The sequence below is a fragment of the Cololabis saira genome, chromosome 5, assembly GCF_033807715.1.
Source record: "Cololabis saira isolate AMF1-May2022 chromosome 5, fColSai1.1, whole genome shotgun sequence".
In the NCBI taxonomy this organism is placed as follows: domain Eukaryota; kingdom Metazoa; phylum Chordata; class Actinopteri; order Beloniformes; family Belonidae; genus Cololabis; species Cololabis saira.
Genome location: NC_084591.1, coordinates 17,206,314 through 17,224,789, shown reverse-complemented (window position 1 = coordinate 17,224,789; position 18,476 = coordinate 17,206,314). Strand labels below are relative to the sequence as shown.

The 18,476-nt window shown below is 40.9% G+C and overlaps 1 protein-coding gene across 8 annotated transcripts in view; it reads right to left on the bottom strand.

The window, feature by feature from the left end:
- srpk2 (SRSF protein kinase 2) overlaps positions 1-18,476 on the bottom strand; it is a 101,837-nt gene that overhangs the window by 44,682 nt on the left and 38,679 nt on the right. Inside the window, exon 1 of one of the 8 annotated variants that reach the window (XM_061721099.1) lies at positions 16,336-17,122. The exons of the other annotated variants lie outside the window; for them this stretch is intronic. Coding sequence (XP_061577083.1) covers positions 16,336-16,373 — 38 coding nt within the window. The 5' untranslated portion in view covers positions 16,374-17,122. Of the gene's footprint in view, positions 1-16,335; positions 17,123-18,476 lie in introns of those variants that run through there. 8 annotated transcript variants of the gene reach the window in all.

Sequence of the window (18,476 nt, the reverse complement as noted above, 5' to 3'; positions counted from 1 at the left end):
TCTATATGAAAGATTTGAAACGCAGATGATAGATTTATATTGCAGAGGAATGACATCTGTGGTGCGGAAATCCTGCGCTTATGAAGTCTCAGACGTGGAGCCTTTTTTATTTATTTTTGTAGTATATCTGGTAATCTGTCATCCACAGTGTAAATACAAAACTAGCACACAATTATAGGGCATTTCTGGTGGAAAGTAAATCTTGGGATGTCGGTGTACCTTTTACTAAAATACACATTCAATTAATTTTTGAAACCACTCATTTTCTTCTAACTTAGCAGAGTAATTATTACTGTATATCAGACATACTACGACATCTGATATGAATGGGCTTGATGATTTACTCAAGAATAAATAATAAACAGATGAACGGACCAATTACTGTATGTTATAGAGAGATATCAGTCCTGCGGAATGCAACCTAGAGTTTTGTTGGTGACCAGAACTGGCAGGTTTCCAGCTTGACCTCCTACAAGCAGCGACAGAGAGATCAGACGCATCACGCACATCTTCACTCACATCTTGTCTTCAGTCTGGGTGTTTTAAAAGACCAAAAGCTAAAAATAAATGAAAATATACAGTATGTATATTGTTTAAAAATATCACCATAGGTTGAATAGAATGTTTAAAAAGTCAGTTGGTAAAGTGAGACATTACAAAAATAAAAGGTGGCTGTGTCCGAAATTGCATACTTCCACCCTAATGAGTATGCAAAATGAGTATGTGAGATTTTTTTAGTGCGTCCGAAACATTAGAACGTACTCAATAGTGTGCTCTATCCATACTCATTCCGGAGAATTCTTTTAGTGTGGATTGATGGACACTAGCCGAGCAGAAACTTCCCACAATGCAATGCAGCGACGTTTGGTTGCTAAGTGATACGTATATGTCATAAGTATAATATTAAGTATAATAATATTATTATATAATATTAATATTATAATATTCGTATATAATAATATTATATAATCTCATCTTATTTCGGCCAGAATAAACGGGAAAGAGTGGAGCGTGCGCTGCTACAGCTGCTACCGCTGCTACCGCTGCTACCGCTGCTACCGCTGCTACCGCTGCTACCGCTGCTACCGCTGCTACCGCTTCTACCGCTGCTACCGCTGCTACCGCTGCTACCGCTGCTGTGACAGACAGGTTACCATGGTAACAACCCCCCTCCCCTCCCTACGGCAGGAAGTGACGTGTGCGCTCTTAATAGTACGTCCGAATGAATGCACACTACGGATATTTACTCAAAAGTGTGCCAAATTTAAGTATACTTTTTAGTATATACTTTTTAGTACGGCATTTCGGACGCACCGGGTATGTTTTTTTAGTATCACCGATGGTGCAATGAAAGTGGGGGTACACCGTCTTCTTCTCAGGTCTCTTGTTTGTCTATAGGACGGAGGGCATCATGCAAAGATTATTTATGTGGATAACTGCCAGGATGTACTCTTTTTTACCCTAGTATAGACAGCAGCAGACCCCCGTGACCATGAATAGAATGGAGCAGGAATAGGTACATTTCCCAGTATGATATATATTTTAAAACTCACAGGTGGTTTAAATATGGTGGTTGCATAGTTTTGGTCGGTTACAATAATCACGTCCCCCGCAGTCACGTAGTTGTTCTTGCATCTGGCCCAGCGCGTTTTAGGGGGCCGGCTTAGCACAAGTTTTCTTGGCACCGAGTCGGTGCGTTCCTTGCAGCCTGCGGTCGAAAAGCAAAAAAACTGGTGCAAGGTCTGGCACTATCACCGAACTAGCCATGGAACCACTTCAGTCAAAAACCCCTAACTATAAAACCTTTCAAACTTTTTCATTTTTGTGGCTTGCACTGAGTAATGAAGGTTTGTGTCCGTGCTGAACAAAGAGTACATGCAGCAAAGAGCAGGACTGAAGTTTAGATGTTTCCCTGGTCTGACAGATTATCACCAGCAGCATGCACAAGTCTTCTGAGGCCATCGTCTTTTAAATCAGATGTGCTAAACCACAGAATCCTCAAAGACTTGCATAGTGGCCCTTGAGGATGTGGACTGGGGGGACATTAATGTAAATACTGATAAACAGACAGAGGAACACCATCCATCCAGCATGATGACTGGACGGACAGACAGTCTTTGCATAGGAGGCTCCAGAATTATGTTCTCAGGCACATACTGTACAGTAATACTAATAAATAACTTTTTCGTCAGACTAAACAAAAAGTAAATAAAGTCAACAACAGTTGCAGGTGGATATAACAATTGAGCTTTGCTCACCAGATGGTTCTCCCATCCCAACATTGAACATCTAGCCTCATGTGGCACACGTTTATATATATATATATATATATATATTTTTTTTTTATATAAAAAAAAGGTATGCTGTCTACTACCCAGCTGCCACTTGGTGGCAACTCATTAAGTTCAGCAAACTACAAAGAATTCATTGTTCAATCATCAGATTTTCAAGGAAACTATGGTTGAAGTTATGACCACTTGCCACTTCAAAACAATGATTAATCTGTGCGTATTTATACTGATACTCTTCAATATAAAGAAATACTTGCATCATGACAGTAACCTTTCTGACCACTGTTCTGCTGGATTGTCTTTGTAAAAATCCCTCAGCAAAGCAAGCTAGTCCGATGTATTTGCACACTTCCAGTGACAAAGGAAAAGTGTTAAAGTGTTCAGGGTTTTAAATAAAAAGGTTAAAGTTACAGCTGTATAGAATTGTCATTAGCATGTTTTCTGAGACGAGATGTTTTCTCTTAAGACCAAAAAAAAAGTATCAAGTAAAATGCCTGCATCTTTTCAATAATTTAAGTGTAAACCTTATGTTCACTTAATCCTGTTCAATTAACTCCCCTGTCTTTTGATTTAATCTCGTCAGACATTTTCATCTGGGCCTCCTAACACTTGATATGTGCAACATCTCTGCTGCTGATGACAGAGTTGGGCACGGCTAACACATCTCCGGCCAGCGACGAGCCGCATAGAACAGCTGACCGTTCTGAAGTTCAGACTTCATGACTCATCCTTCAACATAGTTCACCATCACCAAGGTAACAGGTATTCCTTAGCAACTAGAGCGTTGTCCTTCCTCTCAATGTTAAGGCGTGGGTTTACGACCGTGGCTGTCACTGAGCTCTGCTCCTCCGTTCCGACAGTGGTGTCTCCACCTCAGATTGATTTATATTTCATCTTTTCCTCTCTCTCTATCTTGGCTTGTGTCAGCGAGACAGCTGAGTCATTCTTTCCTCTCCTCCAGAGGATCCGTCTGTGTGCAAAACTTCTCATTGTTATTTTCAGGATGCGTCCTGACGTCACTGGCTGCACTGCCCCCACATCACAGTCTGTAAGCTGCACAGTATGGCTCTGCAGGATTCTCTTTCCATCCACCATCCATTCAATATACCGTACTATTTTTCTTTGTGGATGTAGCTGCTGCCCTAATGTTGAACTTCCCTTTCGCCTTGAGGATATTTTTCCCTTACTATCCCATTAGCCCCAAAATATTCAAAGAATAAAACGTTGCATCCATATAGCATGACAATAGAGCGCTGCCAGCTTCACACAGAGGTATGGATTTAAATCCGGCGTTGTGCAATATCGGTGTGGAAAAATGTCCATCAAAAATAATCTGGCCATTTAAGTCTATTCCAAAATTAAAATTGACGATATAAAAAAAAAATCTTTATCACCATTATGTGGCAGCTTCACTTGAATGCGTCAGCCTTGCATCTCATCTAAAACTGTGATAAGTGTTTATATTCTGCAGGAATCTTTCAGTCACTTAGCCTAATAGATCTGCTCCACATATAGGAAGATAAAGGTAGAAAGATAGAAAGATGTACCTGCAAAGCAAATTTAAACTCGCTAGTGGAACGTCTAGATTTCTGGGCTACCAGTCAAAGTATTGGCATTATTTGGTCAGCTAATGCAGTTCTCTAATTTGTTATGCACATATTTGTAGCTGCAGCCGCAGTCAGTTTTATATATCTTTAATGGATGTAGAACCTTAATTTCTGCTTTATATTCAATCTTCTTATTGACATCAGTGTTGCACGTTTCTATGCATGTACTGTTCCCAGAGCTGCTGTAATTTGAAAAGCAAAAAATGTGGCTCATAAAAAAAAGAAAAAAAAAGCAAGTTCTGGTAATGTTTCAACTATGCACAATCCCCCAAAAATATATAAATGATCTTCATTGATAAAAAAAAAAGGTGAATTTCATTGATAGAAATTAAACTAGTCCAGATCTGTTGTCATTGTATTTCTGACAAGGTAAAGACCCTGTCTAAAACTAAACAAAAAAAAAACCTAACCCATAGTTTTCTTTTCAACTAGCCTAAGCAGATTCATCTGCTCCAGTGAGATTTGAGGGATCTTAATCCAAACAGTATTCGCTTTGAAACACAACAAACTCACTTTGAAGCTTGTGTTCAATTTGGCAGTTTGTCATATCAGTTAATAGGGACTGTTACTAAATTCCCCACTGGCAGCCAATTGAAAAAAATTAATAAATAAATAAATAAAAGTCCACATGCTGCATTATATTGACTGAACTACATTGTGGATACATTATGTGACTGTACACTTAGGGACAGTGCAAACTCACAAACATGAGACACAACAAGATCAATAGTTGAAGTGCAAAAGCACTTTAGCATGCACAAATGAGGTGCCGTGAGCCATGAACCAGTGAGATACACATCTGTGTGTATGAAAAGCACTTTGATTTCAAATAGAAATTGTGTTGGAAAATAGAAACTCTGCTCTACATTGCTGGTGGGGCTGCATATGATTGCTCATGTGAGCCACACAAAACTGTAAATGACACAAGCCAACACATAACATTCACACCATAAAATGCACCAAAACTTGTGTACACAGTCCCATCCGTGTACATTAAAGTTTGTTTCTGAGCCCTGTGTATTCACTTTTTACTTTTACTCGTATGTTTGATTGTGCAGTGCACTTGATGCTTTATGGAGTGCACTTTTCTTGCTATGGTGCACTCATTTACTGCCGTCTGTATGTATATTGTAGTGACATCAGCAAGCCACAAAGCACTGTATTGTTAAACCGCCTACAACAGCTGAGGGCATCTGCAGGAAACCATGAGCATGAATGTAAAAGGCTCAGTATAAACGCACAATATGTGCACAGTGTAGCCTCAGAAGAAAATAAATCGGTGCTGATCCTGTCAACCTAATATAAAAATATTCATAAGCCACCTCCAACATATAACCTGATGAGGATTGCTTGAACTAATGATGCAACATAAACGTCAATCAGTCCGGTTCTTTAAGCAAACTGGTTCACATTCTTTCACGCTAATTTCCTTTCTTTCACACACATACATTCAGTATCACCCATAGTGCCTGCAATCTTTCAACCACCAACACCACAGGACTTGAAGAAAACAATGAAAAAAAAATAAAAAAAAAATAACTGGGTTTGTATGTGTATAATTATGTATGTGTATGCATATGTATGCGTATATATGTATATATATTAAATATAGTAACAATGCACATATATATGCCTTTGGTTTCTACCGTCATGGTATCAATCAATTCAATTGAGGCAAATCAGGGGAGTCTCAAAATACACACACAAATGCAGCGAAGTCCACAGACCACAAACCGTATGTAAATCAGGTTCTATTTGTGTGTGCATCAGAAATACATTTGTGTATCTTGTCCTACGCACGTGTGAATTGTCCAGTGCATTTGCAAGTAATCTCGTGCATTTGTGAATCTTGCCCTGTGCATTTGTGAATCAGTCTGTGCATTTGTGACTATTGAGATTGTTTTAGCTCCATATTGCTGTTCACAAAAACAAACAAACAAAAGGTCTATTTGAACAATGAAACCTTGCTGGCAGTTTCTGTTGTCTGTGACATATTTGTATTCAGTTCTCCACAGGAATTTTTTACTTGGCATCTGGCAGGAAAAAAGAAAAACTGCAGCAATTTCAAAAGCTAGGTTATACGAACTAATTTAAGCTGTCTACTGTGTACTATACTGCTAAATTGTGGACAGTACTCCCATGCACTTCTTTTTCCTCATATATTTAAATCCAGTGAAACACAAAAGTAGAGCTTTCCGCTAAAAATGTCTCTTTCTGTCTCCTCTTTATATTTGGCATGAACGCAGATGTGACAGATCGAGGTGTTATGTCTTGATGAAACGCATGTATTAACGTCATGAGTATGACTCACAAATAACAGGAATTATCGCTCCATGTCTTCAACTCATGAGATTGAATTGAAACAGCTTCAAGAAGGCAAATATGAACACAATTTCACAGGTTCTTTTTATAAAAAAATGAAATAATCAAAAAGCATGAAGCTAATCAGGACCAAAGCAATGGAACAATGTTTAGATCAATGCAAGAGCTACTACACTGCTGGTCCAAAGCGGGGAAAAAAAGTCTGGCCATTGTCGTCTTGGGATATGCTTGTGCCATCAGGGAAGAATTAAAATTACTAATGGATCAACCTGCTCATTGGGTATTATCAGATCATCAGATAAGCTACATTTTCTGGGGACACAATGTGCCAAGAAAATCCAAGAGCTGGCCAACAGAAGAAATCTCACACCATAACACTGCCTCCAAAAGCTTTCACCCTGATCCTCCATCACTCCGGCGTAAATCTGGACTCCAACCATATGATAAAGAATTTTGAATTGAATGGCCTTCATTCATTTCTCCAGAATCATTCATTAATCTTTTCAAATGATGTAATGTCCGGCCTGTGAAATGCCGAACCATATTTTAAAAATTGCAACACATTTTCTAAAATTCTAAGGATGACATCTATCTATAAATCTAAAGTCTCTTAATAATTGAATCTCTTTTGTTATCAGACACAGAAAAGCTTGTGTGATCATACTTGTTTTTTTGTGTGTAACAACAAAATAAAAATCATCTAATTGTAAAAAACAGCCTTCTACGAGGCAAATACGACCTTGAAAGCAGCATGCAATATTTCTCACCATTATTATTTACAGGCACTTTTGTGCATTAAATCCTCAAGGTCAAGATGCCTTCTATTCAAATGTTTTAGGGTGACCACGTCCACGACCTGGACAAAACAGAAACTAGACCAAAACATCGCCACATGTTAAACTATTAGAATAATATCATGTTCACTTGTTGTTGAACTTGTCAATGCACAGATGTAAATCCTGTCAGTTACATTAAGACCAGCTAACCTTTGCCACCTTCCTTTGTAGCTTTCTCTGCATATATGACAGTCAGAAATGCACCGATGTCAGCACAGTGTCGCACACACACACACACACACACACACACACACATATATATATATAAATATATTATTCTGAATGCTGTTCATCATCTACCTGTCTCGGAGGGCCCTGTGGCGCAGCCGAAGCACACACAATGCTAGTCCCCATTTCTTCTTACTCGCCAAACCTGAGCTCAACTCCATAGGACAGACCCGAGAAGACAACAACAGAGCAGAGAGAAAACGCAGCTTCTGCTCTCAGCTGTGGACCCACGGACACAGCAGCGGACAGAGAAGATGAACCCAGCCCTGAATTCCTCCAGAAGTCACATGGGGTTGTGACACCCACCTGCTAAAGCTCTGTCTCAAAGCCCAATTGAGTTTGCAGTTTATACGCATATAGGCACTAATGCACAAATACTCTATTATTGTGTCTATTACAATATACAAATACACACAACATATCACATACAGATCTAAAATGCAGCACCCGCAACCCACCAGCACTTTATCTTGTGCCATTTAATAAAAACAACAGATGAATTTCAGTTTATTAAAATCTTAACTAACGTTTCATATTTCTGATCATTTTACATTGAACAATATTTGCAATGAAAAGGCTGACTAATACTATGTGCTTTTAGTTACACACACCTCACACAATCTGAATATTATATTTTCCATCTTATATCAGACAGATTTTGCATGTCAATGTAAAAACTGATGCATGTATAAACACTTTACAAACAGCAAACATTCATAGTACATCTGGATTTTTTTATTTTATATTAAAAAGGATTTGAACCAAGTATAAGTTACCCTGTTTGTCAAAAGGATCTGCAGGGGGGCAGCACAGGGGCCTGGTGGTTAGCATTGTTACCTCACAAGCAGAAGGTTCCTGGTTCGTGCTCTCTGTGTGGAGTTTGCATGTACAACACCGACCCACGTCGTAGTAGCACCCAGCAACCTGAGCAGGGTCACTTTCAGGCCAGGAAAAGATGGCTTAGCAGCCAAAAAATATGAGCTATTACACATTCAGCCTCTGTGAATCACATAGCAGCCAATCACTTGAAGAGGAGGAAGAGGAAAAGGAAGAGGAGGGAACAGACAATGAATTGATGAAGTAGACTTGTTGACATAAGGCTGTTCTCAAAAGCACTGGCACTCTGGGAAACCTCCGGCTCTCTCCAGAGATTTCTGCAGTCCTTTCCCAATCTCTGTTCTCTTTCTTTCCCTAGTGACAGATGTTTAGGGAGTTCTACGTTGTGAAAAAATGTGAAATGTTGCTGCAGAATGATGTTTCAATATTTTAAAAGAGTTGACAAGAGAAACAATGGCACTCTACCGACTGTCATCTGCCCTGCTAGGGCCTAACCACTCAAAAAACCTTGCAGCAAGTCCTTAATATGGGTCAGTTTTGTTTGATTAACCACAGATTTGAAGTTTTATTAAAAATAAATACATTTAAAAAAAAATTAAATCAACATTTTTTATTGTCTATATACTTTGGCAGCAAACAAAAGGCAACAAGAGAAATGATCTTGCTCATTTTCTAAAGGTAGAAAGGATGTGCCAAGGTGTGCTGTGTTTATGGTAGCAACCCTGATGGAAAAAAGAAAAACAAAACAATCCAGCAGCTGAAATCAGTTTTCCATTTGCAGTAAATGATGATATGAACACATGTTTTATGATAAATACAGTGTGTTTAGAACCAGTTTAACACATAAAATATTGAGAGAAACAGATATACAAGTCACAAGCACCTCCCTTCCTCTACAATTACATAGATGGTTAGGGGTGAGGGGAAAAAATAAGAAAAAAAAATCAATATCACTAACCAGGTCCTGCTGAAGCCTATTTTGCTTTTTATGAAATAGGTCACATGATTGTATTTACTTTTGTTGCTAGTACATGATAACAGCCAAACTCAATGTTATTCAAAGATTTTGCATGTGGTAAATGTGTTTAATACTGTAAATGGACAAAATGGAATCATGTCAGCAGAACCAGAGACCACTGAGGCGAATGAGTGTTAAATAGCATGTCTAGTTGGTATGTAGGGAGACCTTCATGGGTTCAGAGCTCGATAAACCCCACCTACTCAGAGCTGATGTGGAAACACACACACACACACACACACACACACACACACACACACACACACACACACACACACACACACACACACACACACACACACACACACACACACACACACACATGACCAGGCTCCAGGAAGAGACAGAACAGTCAAACAGTGTTCTCAGACAACGGATGAATGCTGTTCACAGTTGTGCAGTAGACTGGTAACTCAGACCTCCAGGCTATACGTTGTTTACCAGGGGGTGATAGGTGAGTCTATGCATATCAAATGTTTCGGTGTAGTTTTAACAAAAGGACAGAAAAAAAAAACGGTGCCTTCAATAGGAGCATGATCTCTCTTCACATACACTGCAAAACCACACAAACAAACACTTGCTTCCCCAGAAACACAAACAGGCCATTATCATTCCTCTGCTTCAACACTGCAGCATCAGTGGAGATTAGTGCACCGATGACCTAGCATTACCCAACACACTGCGCAAGTCTGCAGAGAGCTATCCATCTTCTCCCTCCATCTTCCCTCACTCTCTCTCTCCTCTCCTTGCACCGTCTCTCCTTCCCCTCCTGAGTTTTATGTCTATCCGAGGCTCTCTCCTGAGGTTTCCGCTGTCCTTTCCCATCCTCTGCTCTCCTTCTTTCCCTAGTATTCTCACTGTGGCTTTATCTTCTCCTCCTCAATTCTTCTGTAAGACCATCTCTCGGGGATCATCTCTTCCTACATTTCTCGGTCTGTGCCGGGCATAACCAGTAAAGCTGAGTAGAGCTAATATGCAGATGGCAAATAGCTGTGAACTAATGAGAGAGAAAGATCCAGAAACGGCATGCTTGCCCTCATCTCTGCAGATATGAAATACTAAGAGTGAAAGAGCTGGGGAATGTTCCACTTAAATGTTTTTCCTTCCAAAAAGTTACATTTTATTGCAGAAACGGTGGTTAAAAATAAACAGAAAATTGTGCTATCCAAGTTCTACATGTATGTAGTACAGAAAAGTCAACCAGAAAACAGAACACAGTACCCATTTATTGTAATTACATCTGATAGCCACCATATCTACACTGAGGAAATAGTGCATGTCGTACTGTGGCACATCGGGGAGGGGCCTAGCCAAAAAAAAAGAAAAAAGGCAGGCAAGATGAATTTTAAAAGATAATTTTGGAAGGAAGACGGAATACAATGAGAAAGATTGTTACATGATATAAGGACAGAGATAGGAGAGAGTGAGTGATTTAATATGACTAATTACAGGGCTGCTGGAAATGCTGGAATGTTGTATATGTAAACATACTGAGTCAACAGGGATGGAAGTCACCGCAGAGCAGAAAAAAGTAGAATCATATCAACCGCCAAAAGTATTCCTGTAGTTTTTTATGTGCTTTCAAAGGGAAAGGGAAAGAAAACATGTTTTTGTTGTGTGTTACTAGAGGGTTGGGTTGCACACGTTCAATGCAAATCTACATAAATCATATTCATGGAGGACTGAAACCACAATGATGGTGAAAACAAAAGTGCAACTTACTTGTCGGAATTAGTGCAACACACCCGCATGAGGTTTATAAAAAGTCAAGAAAAAACTATATATTGTTTTTTAAGCAAAAATTGGGCATCTGCCAAGGAGAGGTATTGGTCAACATTATTTTTTAAAGCAAATAGGAAGAAGGCAGGGGCTCATAAAACAGGTGGGGAACCAACTAGTGTGCGCAGAGGCGTTCAGGCAGCTTTAGGTGTGAAAGATTTTAAATGTCAGGTTGCATAAGGATGTTTCAGTATCTTAAAGAGTTGACAAAAGAAACAATAGCGCTCTACAAACAGCTTGTCAAGATGAAATAACACATCAGTCCATGGTATTATCACCTTCCCACGGTGTAAAGCACAAAGCACACTTATCATTTGGGTCTTTTTATCTTTCTGTCACAGCCCTGGTGAACGTGGGCTTGAAATACTCAACATAACCTGAGCAAACCTACCCTTATCAGCTTAGGTTCAAAAGGCATGTTTCCATGGTGACCAACATACCCTGTGCATTTTGCAAATAAAAACTTTGAGTTTACTTAGCCAGGTAAGTGATAAAACCTGACACCTGCCTTCCCACCCCGCCCAAGTGAATAAATACGAAATCCGATTAATAATTCCGTATAATAAGGTTTAAAAATATCAGAAAGTTTTCCATTTTCTTGCACCAGCTCAATAGATCCCCCCCAACGTTGACAGCTACTGCTGACACAGAATGATTTTTTTACTCCGTGTTGCATGTGGCGTTACCGTCGCTCGGCTGAGATGCTCTCTACAGATCAGGTGCAAGAGTGCTGATCACGTGACCGCTTCTTAAAAAAAGGTGTCAACATGGCGACCGATGCTCAGTTTGCTTGGTGTTTTGTTCCTGCTAGGTGGCTGCTTGACTCAGTGATTCCTATTACTGATTAACCACATAGGATTTAAATAAGCAAAGTAGAAATTCCCAGAGCCGCTCCGTTGGGATGCAACTATGTGGGCAGGTAAGACAAGTCTGCAAAGCCTGTAAATCTCCGTGACGTTTCGACGACACAAATGCCTACACACTTCTTTGCCATTGCATGACCAAAAGCCCTCGGGGGGGATAAAGAGGTGGCATGCGTGACGCGTCCCCATTTCCATCTGTCCCAAGTTTGGAGGCAAAATAAAAATAAATGGTGAGGAAGAAAGTACAGCTAATCCCCTGTTTCCTTTCAGACATGAAGGGGGGTGGGGGTGCTGCTGGTGTGGATAATGGAGGCCAGAAAGCCAGACAGGCAGGGCAGGCGGGCTACTTTGCTTACTAGCTCATTTCCACGCTTCATTTGCTATTGTCATGTTGTGGCATGGCTGGGGCTGCTCATGTGAGCTTGCACCAGCGAAGTGGGTCAGACCGGAGAAAATGGTAGCGACCATATAGGCCAGTCAAAGCTACATACACTGCATGAATGCGATTGCTAGTGAACGTGAGGAGATCTGCTGCATGACACTAGCTTACTGGACCGGCTGGATACCTTCCAACACTCCACACTACATCCCCGATGCTCCATCTGCCCTATTCACTTCTTCTCCCTTTTATCTTCTGCTTTGGCTGAATCTCCTCCAGCTTTTTATATGTTGAGTCACATGGGCAAATTTGTCAACAAACTGGTTTTTAAAAAGGGAGTCACAAAGGAGGATGAAATATGTGAATGTACCTGTCATCTTTGTTTCAATAGCCACAAGCATATGAATCAGAAGCTGGATACTCAACAAGCATAACTAAACCCTCCATGTAAAGTTTTTTGAGTCCATGTTATTAAATCATTTACTACAGACACAGTTTGAATTGTATGCAGTATTTTTTGAGCTCACCTCGGAACTACATCCATTTAAAAACACAGAAGAATTGCATGTGAGACTACATGATGTAGTTTTTGTAGGCATAATTCAGTGCTACTCTGCAAACTGCTCCTGGAACTCTGTAAACTGCAGTCTAGATTGGCCAAAAAGCCTGTAAACTTTTGACATTTTGATGTTTATTTAGTCAACTCACACTTAATTCTTGGAGTTAGTCTAATCAAAGGACATAAGCCCTTCACTGAAGAGGTTGGCCTCAATAAAGAAAGCTTTAAGCCACTTGCATACAATGATTGAATATCCTCATATGCACACACACACTCCTTGCCCCACATCCATTTATGTGGAGCTTCAAGTGCCAGGTTACACAACAGGGTTCGTCTTCCTAATGTGCGTACTCCACAAGATATTTGTTTCTGTGCCACTTGCTGCTCTTTTTTTAGGCCATACTTGTCCATCCGTTCAGTTTAACACACATCAAATCTATCTCTCCGCGTTCCGATTAAAGCTCTTCTGAACCGTGCATGTGTGTGTGCGCATTTATGTGATGTCCGTCTGGGGTCCAGATGGTGTTGTAGACAGAGAAATTATGCAGTGTCACTCAAAGCAGAAGCCCCAAACAGACTTTGAAGTTTAACCCACTCTCAAATGTAATCCAGAAACAAAACAGAGAAAAAAGGTTCAAGTTTAAGCTTCTTTGTGTGCGAGACCAAAAACAATCTAGACACATCATGGTCGATCACAGTCAAATAATATTTACTATTATGAGATGTGGATCTAATTAGTCATTGCCTTATTATCAAACCTATACGTAATTTACCCAGCAATCTAAAAACAGAGGAAATAGTTTTTTTTTTGTTATTGGACCAAATGTCTGATAGTAAAAACTCGTTATAAGAGAAGTATGCAGCAAAGAAACATGTTTAAGAAGTTGCAATTATTTCAATTTTTGCATGCTGAATGACCATAGTTTACTGTTGAAAAAGCTGAATGCTAATCTATGTGGGTTGCATCTCCACATGCATGATCTTTGAGCCTTGATGACAACATCGACAATGATGACAACTTGTGTAAATGTGTGTTAACTTCGGAGCGATCCTGTTTACAAAGCCGGAACAGCTCTCCAGGTCACACCAACAACGCTACAGATACGGCTCTGATCAATGTCACACTGTTCAGCTTGTGACATTTAAATGCAGCTTTCAGCACAGCTCTAAATAACTCCTGAGATTCACGGCCGATGGAGAAATGATTAAGTAGTTATACAAAAAAAAAACCTGGAGGATGGAAAAGTGCGTCACAATTACACAAACAAATCTGTTGAGACGGTTAACTGGGAAAGAGCTATTCCAGCGGTCATAGGAGATTTTGCAAGAGTTAGAGGGCAGCGGTGCATGCACGAGTGTAACTCTTTGTTATGACCTGCCATGCGACAGGGAGATGCTCCTTTATTCTTAATTACAACCTGCTGTGACTCACACAATAGAAGAAAGGAAAGACAAGCCAAGTGATGGAATGCACAAAACTCCCCACACAGGGACTGACACATGATAAGCTTTACGGTATCATCATGATTTAGGAGTGTACCTTGAACAGGGAATTTCATTTTCTCTTTCTAAATCCTTGAGAAAATACGATCTTCCATATCACAACTCTGGCCGTCTCCTTAAAGCACGTGCCCAGTGTTAATGCTTCTTGGTCCATATTAAACTCCATTTCATAAAATCAGTACAGTGCCACTCTCCTCTGTGCCCAACTACCCATGTAATAATGTCTGATATTGTTAGTCCCCATTTACTTTTGCCTATCTGCGTGCCCACTGCGCTGGGCGCTGAAGTGTGCCAGTCTGGAGCTTGGCACAAGGCAGTGAGGACGGTTGCAGCTCTTTCTGAATGTACTTGGCACAGCATCAATGGCTACCTTAGTCATCCAGTCTGCCAGCTCCTCACCCTCCAGCACGTGTCAAATCAACTCATTCTGCTCTTTTTTGCAAACCGAACTAGGAATGTGGACTTTGTCTGATCAAATCTGAATAAACATGGGTTCCTCATGCATTCGGTCAAGAGCTCAGCACATGAATTTCATGGCCTTCCCCCTAGAGTCGCCGGCATGAAAAACTCCAGACGAGCTTTTTCTTTTTAAACATTTCCTCTGTATTTTCTGTGCCAGAACTACTACAAAGTTATGCAAGCTATGCAAGCTATGCTAATGTTATATAACGTTTTAAAATCAGTTAAATCTCAACAACCTTGTAAACAAATAAAGCACCATGCTCCCTTTGATTTCGGGAGGCTGCAATTTATTAAAGGAACATTCTGGAGTTGAAACAAGCCTAGTCTACTATTAGATGTTAACGTGTAAACATTCATGTGGGACCAAAATGAAGTGAATCAAAGAAGTTGTGAGTTGGAACGGTATCTCTGTTTTCAGCAAAATAGCAATAAATGTTGGCAGGGGGGTCAACGGAGGACTAGAGTTGATTTAACTCTGGATCTAACCCTTAAAGAGCACCGTAATCACTATTTAGTCACACGATCTAGACTAGTGCTGGCTTCACAACCATGGCTGGTCCTGTGCTGGTTACATATGAACCTTGTGTCATGACAATTAAGGTGCAAAATTGAAGGTGTCCGTCATGGTGTGAGTGTGTATCCAATTGGTGTTGGCGTGTTCTGGACTGATAACGGTCTGTAACACCATGCTACTTAAAACAATCCATCTTTGTATTTTCTATAACAGTTTCATTTTGTTGAAGGTTACATGGGGGGGCTGGAGATCATCTCAACTGTCATCCAGAAAAAGGTGAAAAACATCTAGGACAGATTTCCAGATACATAACAGCATTACTACTGTTTTTTTTTTAAATAATATCCATACACTCAAGGCCAAAATATTCTTAAAACAGCATACTTGCTTTATGAAGAGGTTGAGCCACATTGTTTAGTCGTGTTTAATTCCAGTTCATCTAAAATCAGATTTTGTGGAATCATCACCTTCTTCAGCATGCATGAGGTGGTAGGCGACAGGAAGAAGTCCCTGATGTTATGCACTGAGGTGCGTCATGTGGTGAGCTGTTGTCTTGCAATGCTGCTGAGATGCATTGCTGCTGCTGCTGCTGCTGCTGCTGCTGCTGCTGCTTTTGGCAGAGCTAATGTTGACGTGTGTTGACACTCTTGCTGTGTAAGCTTTGTGCTCCAGCACCACACACAGTACATAAGCATGTATGCTGGAATGTGCTTGCATGAATGTATTCTTTTTATCTTTGCCGTCGGAGATAACACGGCGTCAGAGGGAGAACGGGGGTTGTGTGATCAAGATTATGCTGTAAGATGATGTACATGTGTATGTGAGGAAGAAGAAGAAGAAGTCGCTCCTTCAGCGGCCATCTGAAATGTTACAGTCACATGCACAACAATGAACCGCTGCATTTCTCCGTGCTATGACCCAGACAAAAGAAGAAAAGCAACTGAAGACACACAGACAGAAAACAGAACCCGAGAGGAGACAAAACATGGAGGTGATGGGGGTGGTGGTGGCAGGAGAAAGCTGTGGTAGGAATTTTTAAGATGAGCCACAACGCAGACATGCACATTAATGACGGAGGGGATGAAGTGATGAGCATAGGGGGGGGAGAGAGAGAGAGGGAGGAGGGTAAGGTTTTACCTTTCAGGGGACGAGGATTTCTCTGAGTTCACGGACATGAGCGGTGCCTGTTAGCCGCTCTCTGGTCGAGGGACCACAGGAGACGGCGAAATAGAACAGAAAGCTGCTTTCTCTCTCTCTTTCTGAATGTTCTCTCCCTATCTTTGCTGAGTGTCTGAATAAAGGAGACGAGAGGGTTACAGCCTCCCCTCCTTCTAGTCTTTTCCACTCCTCCTCTTCCTCTGCTCTATGTCTCTCGTGTCCTCTTGAAGAAAGGATGGAGGACACAAAGGATAACAGAAGACCAGAAACTGTGCAGCACACAGTCTGTCTGACTGTGCGGCTGCCTACGTCGATATGTGTGTGTGTGTGTGTGTGTGTGTGTGTGTGTGTGTGTGTGTGTGTGTGTGTGTGTGTGTGTGTGTGTGTGTGTGTGTGTGCTGATAGTGATACCAGCAATGTCAGTCAGGCGCCCCTCCTCATGCTTGAGCCTCCCTCCTCCCTCCCTTTCCTTCCTCCCTTCTCCTCCTTCACCTTGCCTCTCACTCTCTCTCACTTCCCCTGCTTTCACTGATGCTCCTTCCTCTCTCTTTCTTCTTTTTTGCTATCCTTCCTCTTTGGTGTCGCTGCTCGAGCTGGGTGATGAAACGAATTCACAGCTCTAAATCCAGTGCGTCTGCATCTGTCTGTTTGTCTCAGCCTTCTTTCTCTCCCTGTCTAACTGGCTCTGTCAGGCCTTCTGCAGCTCTGCACAACAACAGAGCCCAGAGCGAGCCGGAGCACTCCACTCTCCGCGCAGGCGGAGGGGCGTCGGCTCGTAGCACAAACAGGAACACTGATGCATTTCTCCTTGAAGCACACGCTCCTCCCCCTTTTCCGCTTCAAGTTAGTCCTTCCCATTCTCTCTCTTACTCACTCTCCACCCAATTGCCTTATTACGACAGCCTGTATCTCAGGGCAACGCCGCACAGATCTGCCTTGCCCCCCCCCCCTTTTCTCCTTATCTGGCATCCTCTCTCATTTTTCTCTGAGCCTAATTTCCACCTCTGCCTTTTTTGAATTCTTCTAAGTGTGTGCACATATGTGTGTCTTCTGTCCTTGCATCCTTGTCTGCCTCTTTTTTTTTTCCTCGCCATCTCCCGGGGCAGATGAGTCTGCTTCTGCATGAGTGAGCAGCTCACAGAGGTAGCCAAAGGGTGTGCAGTGATGGAGGGTCTGGGTCTGTTAATATCTCTCAATATGACCTCGATATTGTTGTGCGAGTCGAGTGTGCAGAAGCATTTGTGCAGTCATGGATGTATGAGAATGTGCGACGAAAAATGCAAAGTGGGGGGTTGAAAAGACATAGCGAGGTTACTGTTACTGACTAGCAATCCAGGGCATGTACAGTAGAAACAATTCAAATGTTTATAGTATGTACACATTATTTCATTACAATAGCACCGGCTGGTAGGACATGCAAAACATTGTAAAGGCAAAGTGTTTGGTTTTACAACAAAGGTAAAGCCAAAAACTATGTATTGTATGTACTGTATTGTTGTAAATGTAAATGTCTGATGTTTTCTGATGCATTTTAAGGCAATGTGGTTAACTAATCAACAATAAGCCTTCTGACTTATCAACAGTACTGGTTCTAACAGATTTTGCATCACTATAACTAAACATTTTATCATTATTATAATTATTGTTACTGTGTGAGGTATCCATCATTTATTTAGGCTAACCTAAAAAGCCATTTCAGTCCAGTTACTGGCCAACAAAAGGGCCACTACCTCAATGTAACTGAGCACACAGGTAAGAACTTCCCATTGAGAAATGACTGCATTGATTAACATGTTTACGCAGGCAACAAGTTATTAAAACCTTTTTAATGATGGAGCTTTTCATCCTGAAAAACAAGACAAGACACATCCTGTGGTCGTGAAAAAATGCTGGTCTGTTTCTGAAGTGTCACATTATGGGTCTGCATCACAAGTTCTAAAATTGGATTAAATACTTCACAACACATCATTCAGACCTTCAAGAATATTCATGAACCACCATCTTTGATGAAGAAATGATCCTGTATGATCATAATCAGAGATCACTTCTACGTTAAGTGAAATTTAATGTCAAATAGTTTGGATAAGAACATCTACACATGCAGACTGTGAAGATAATTC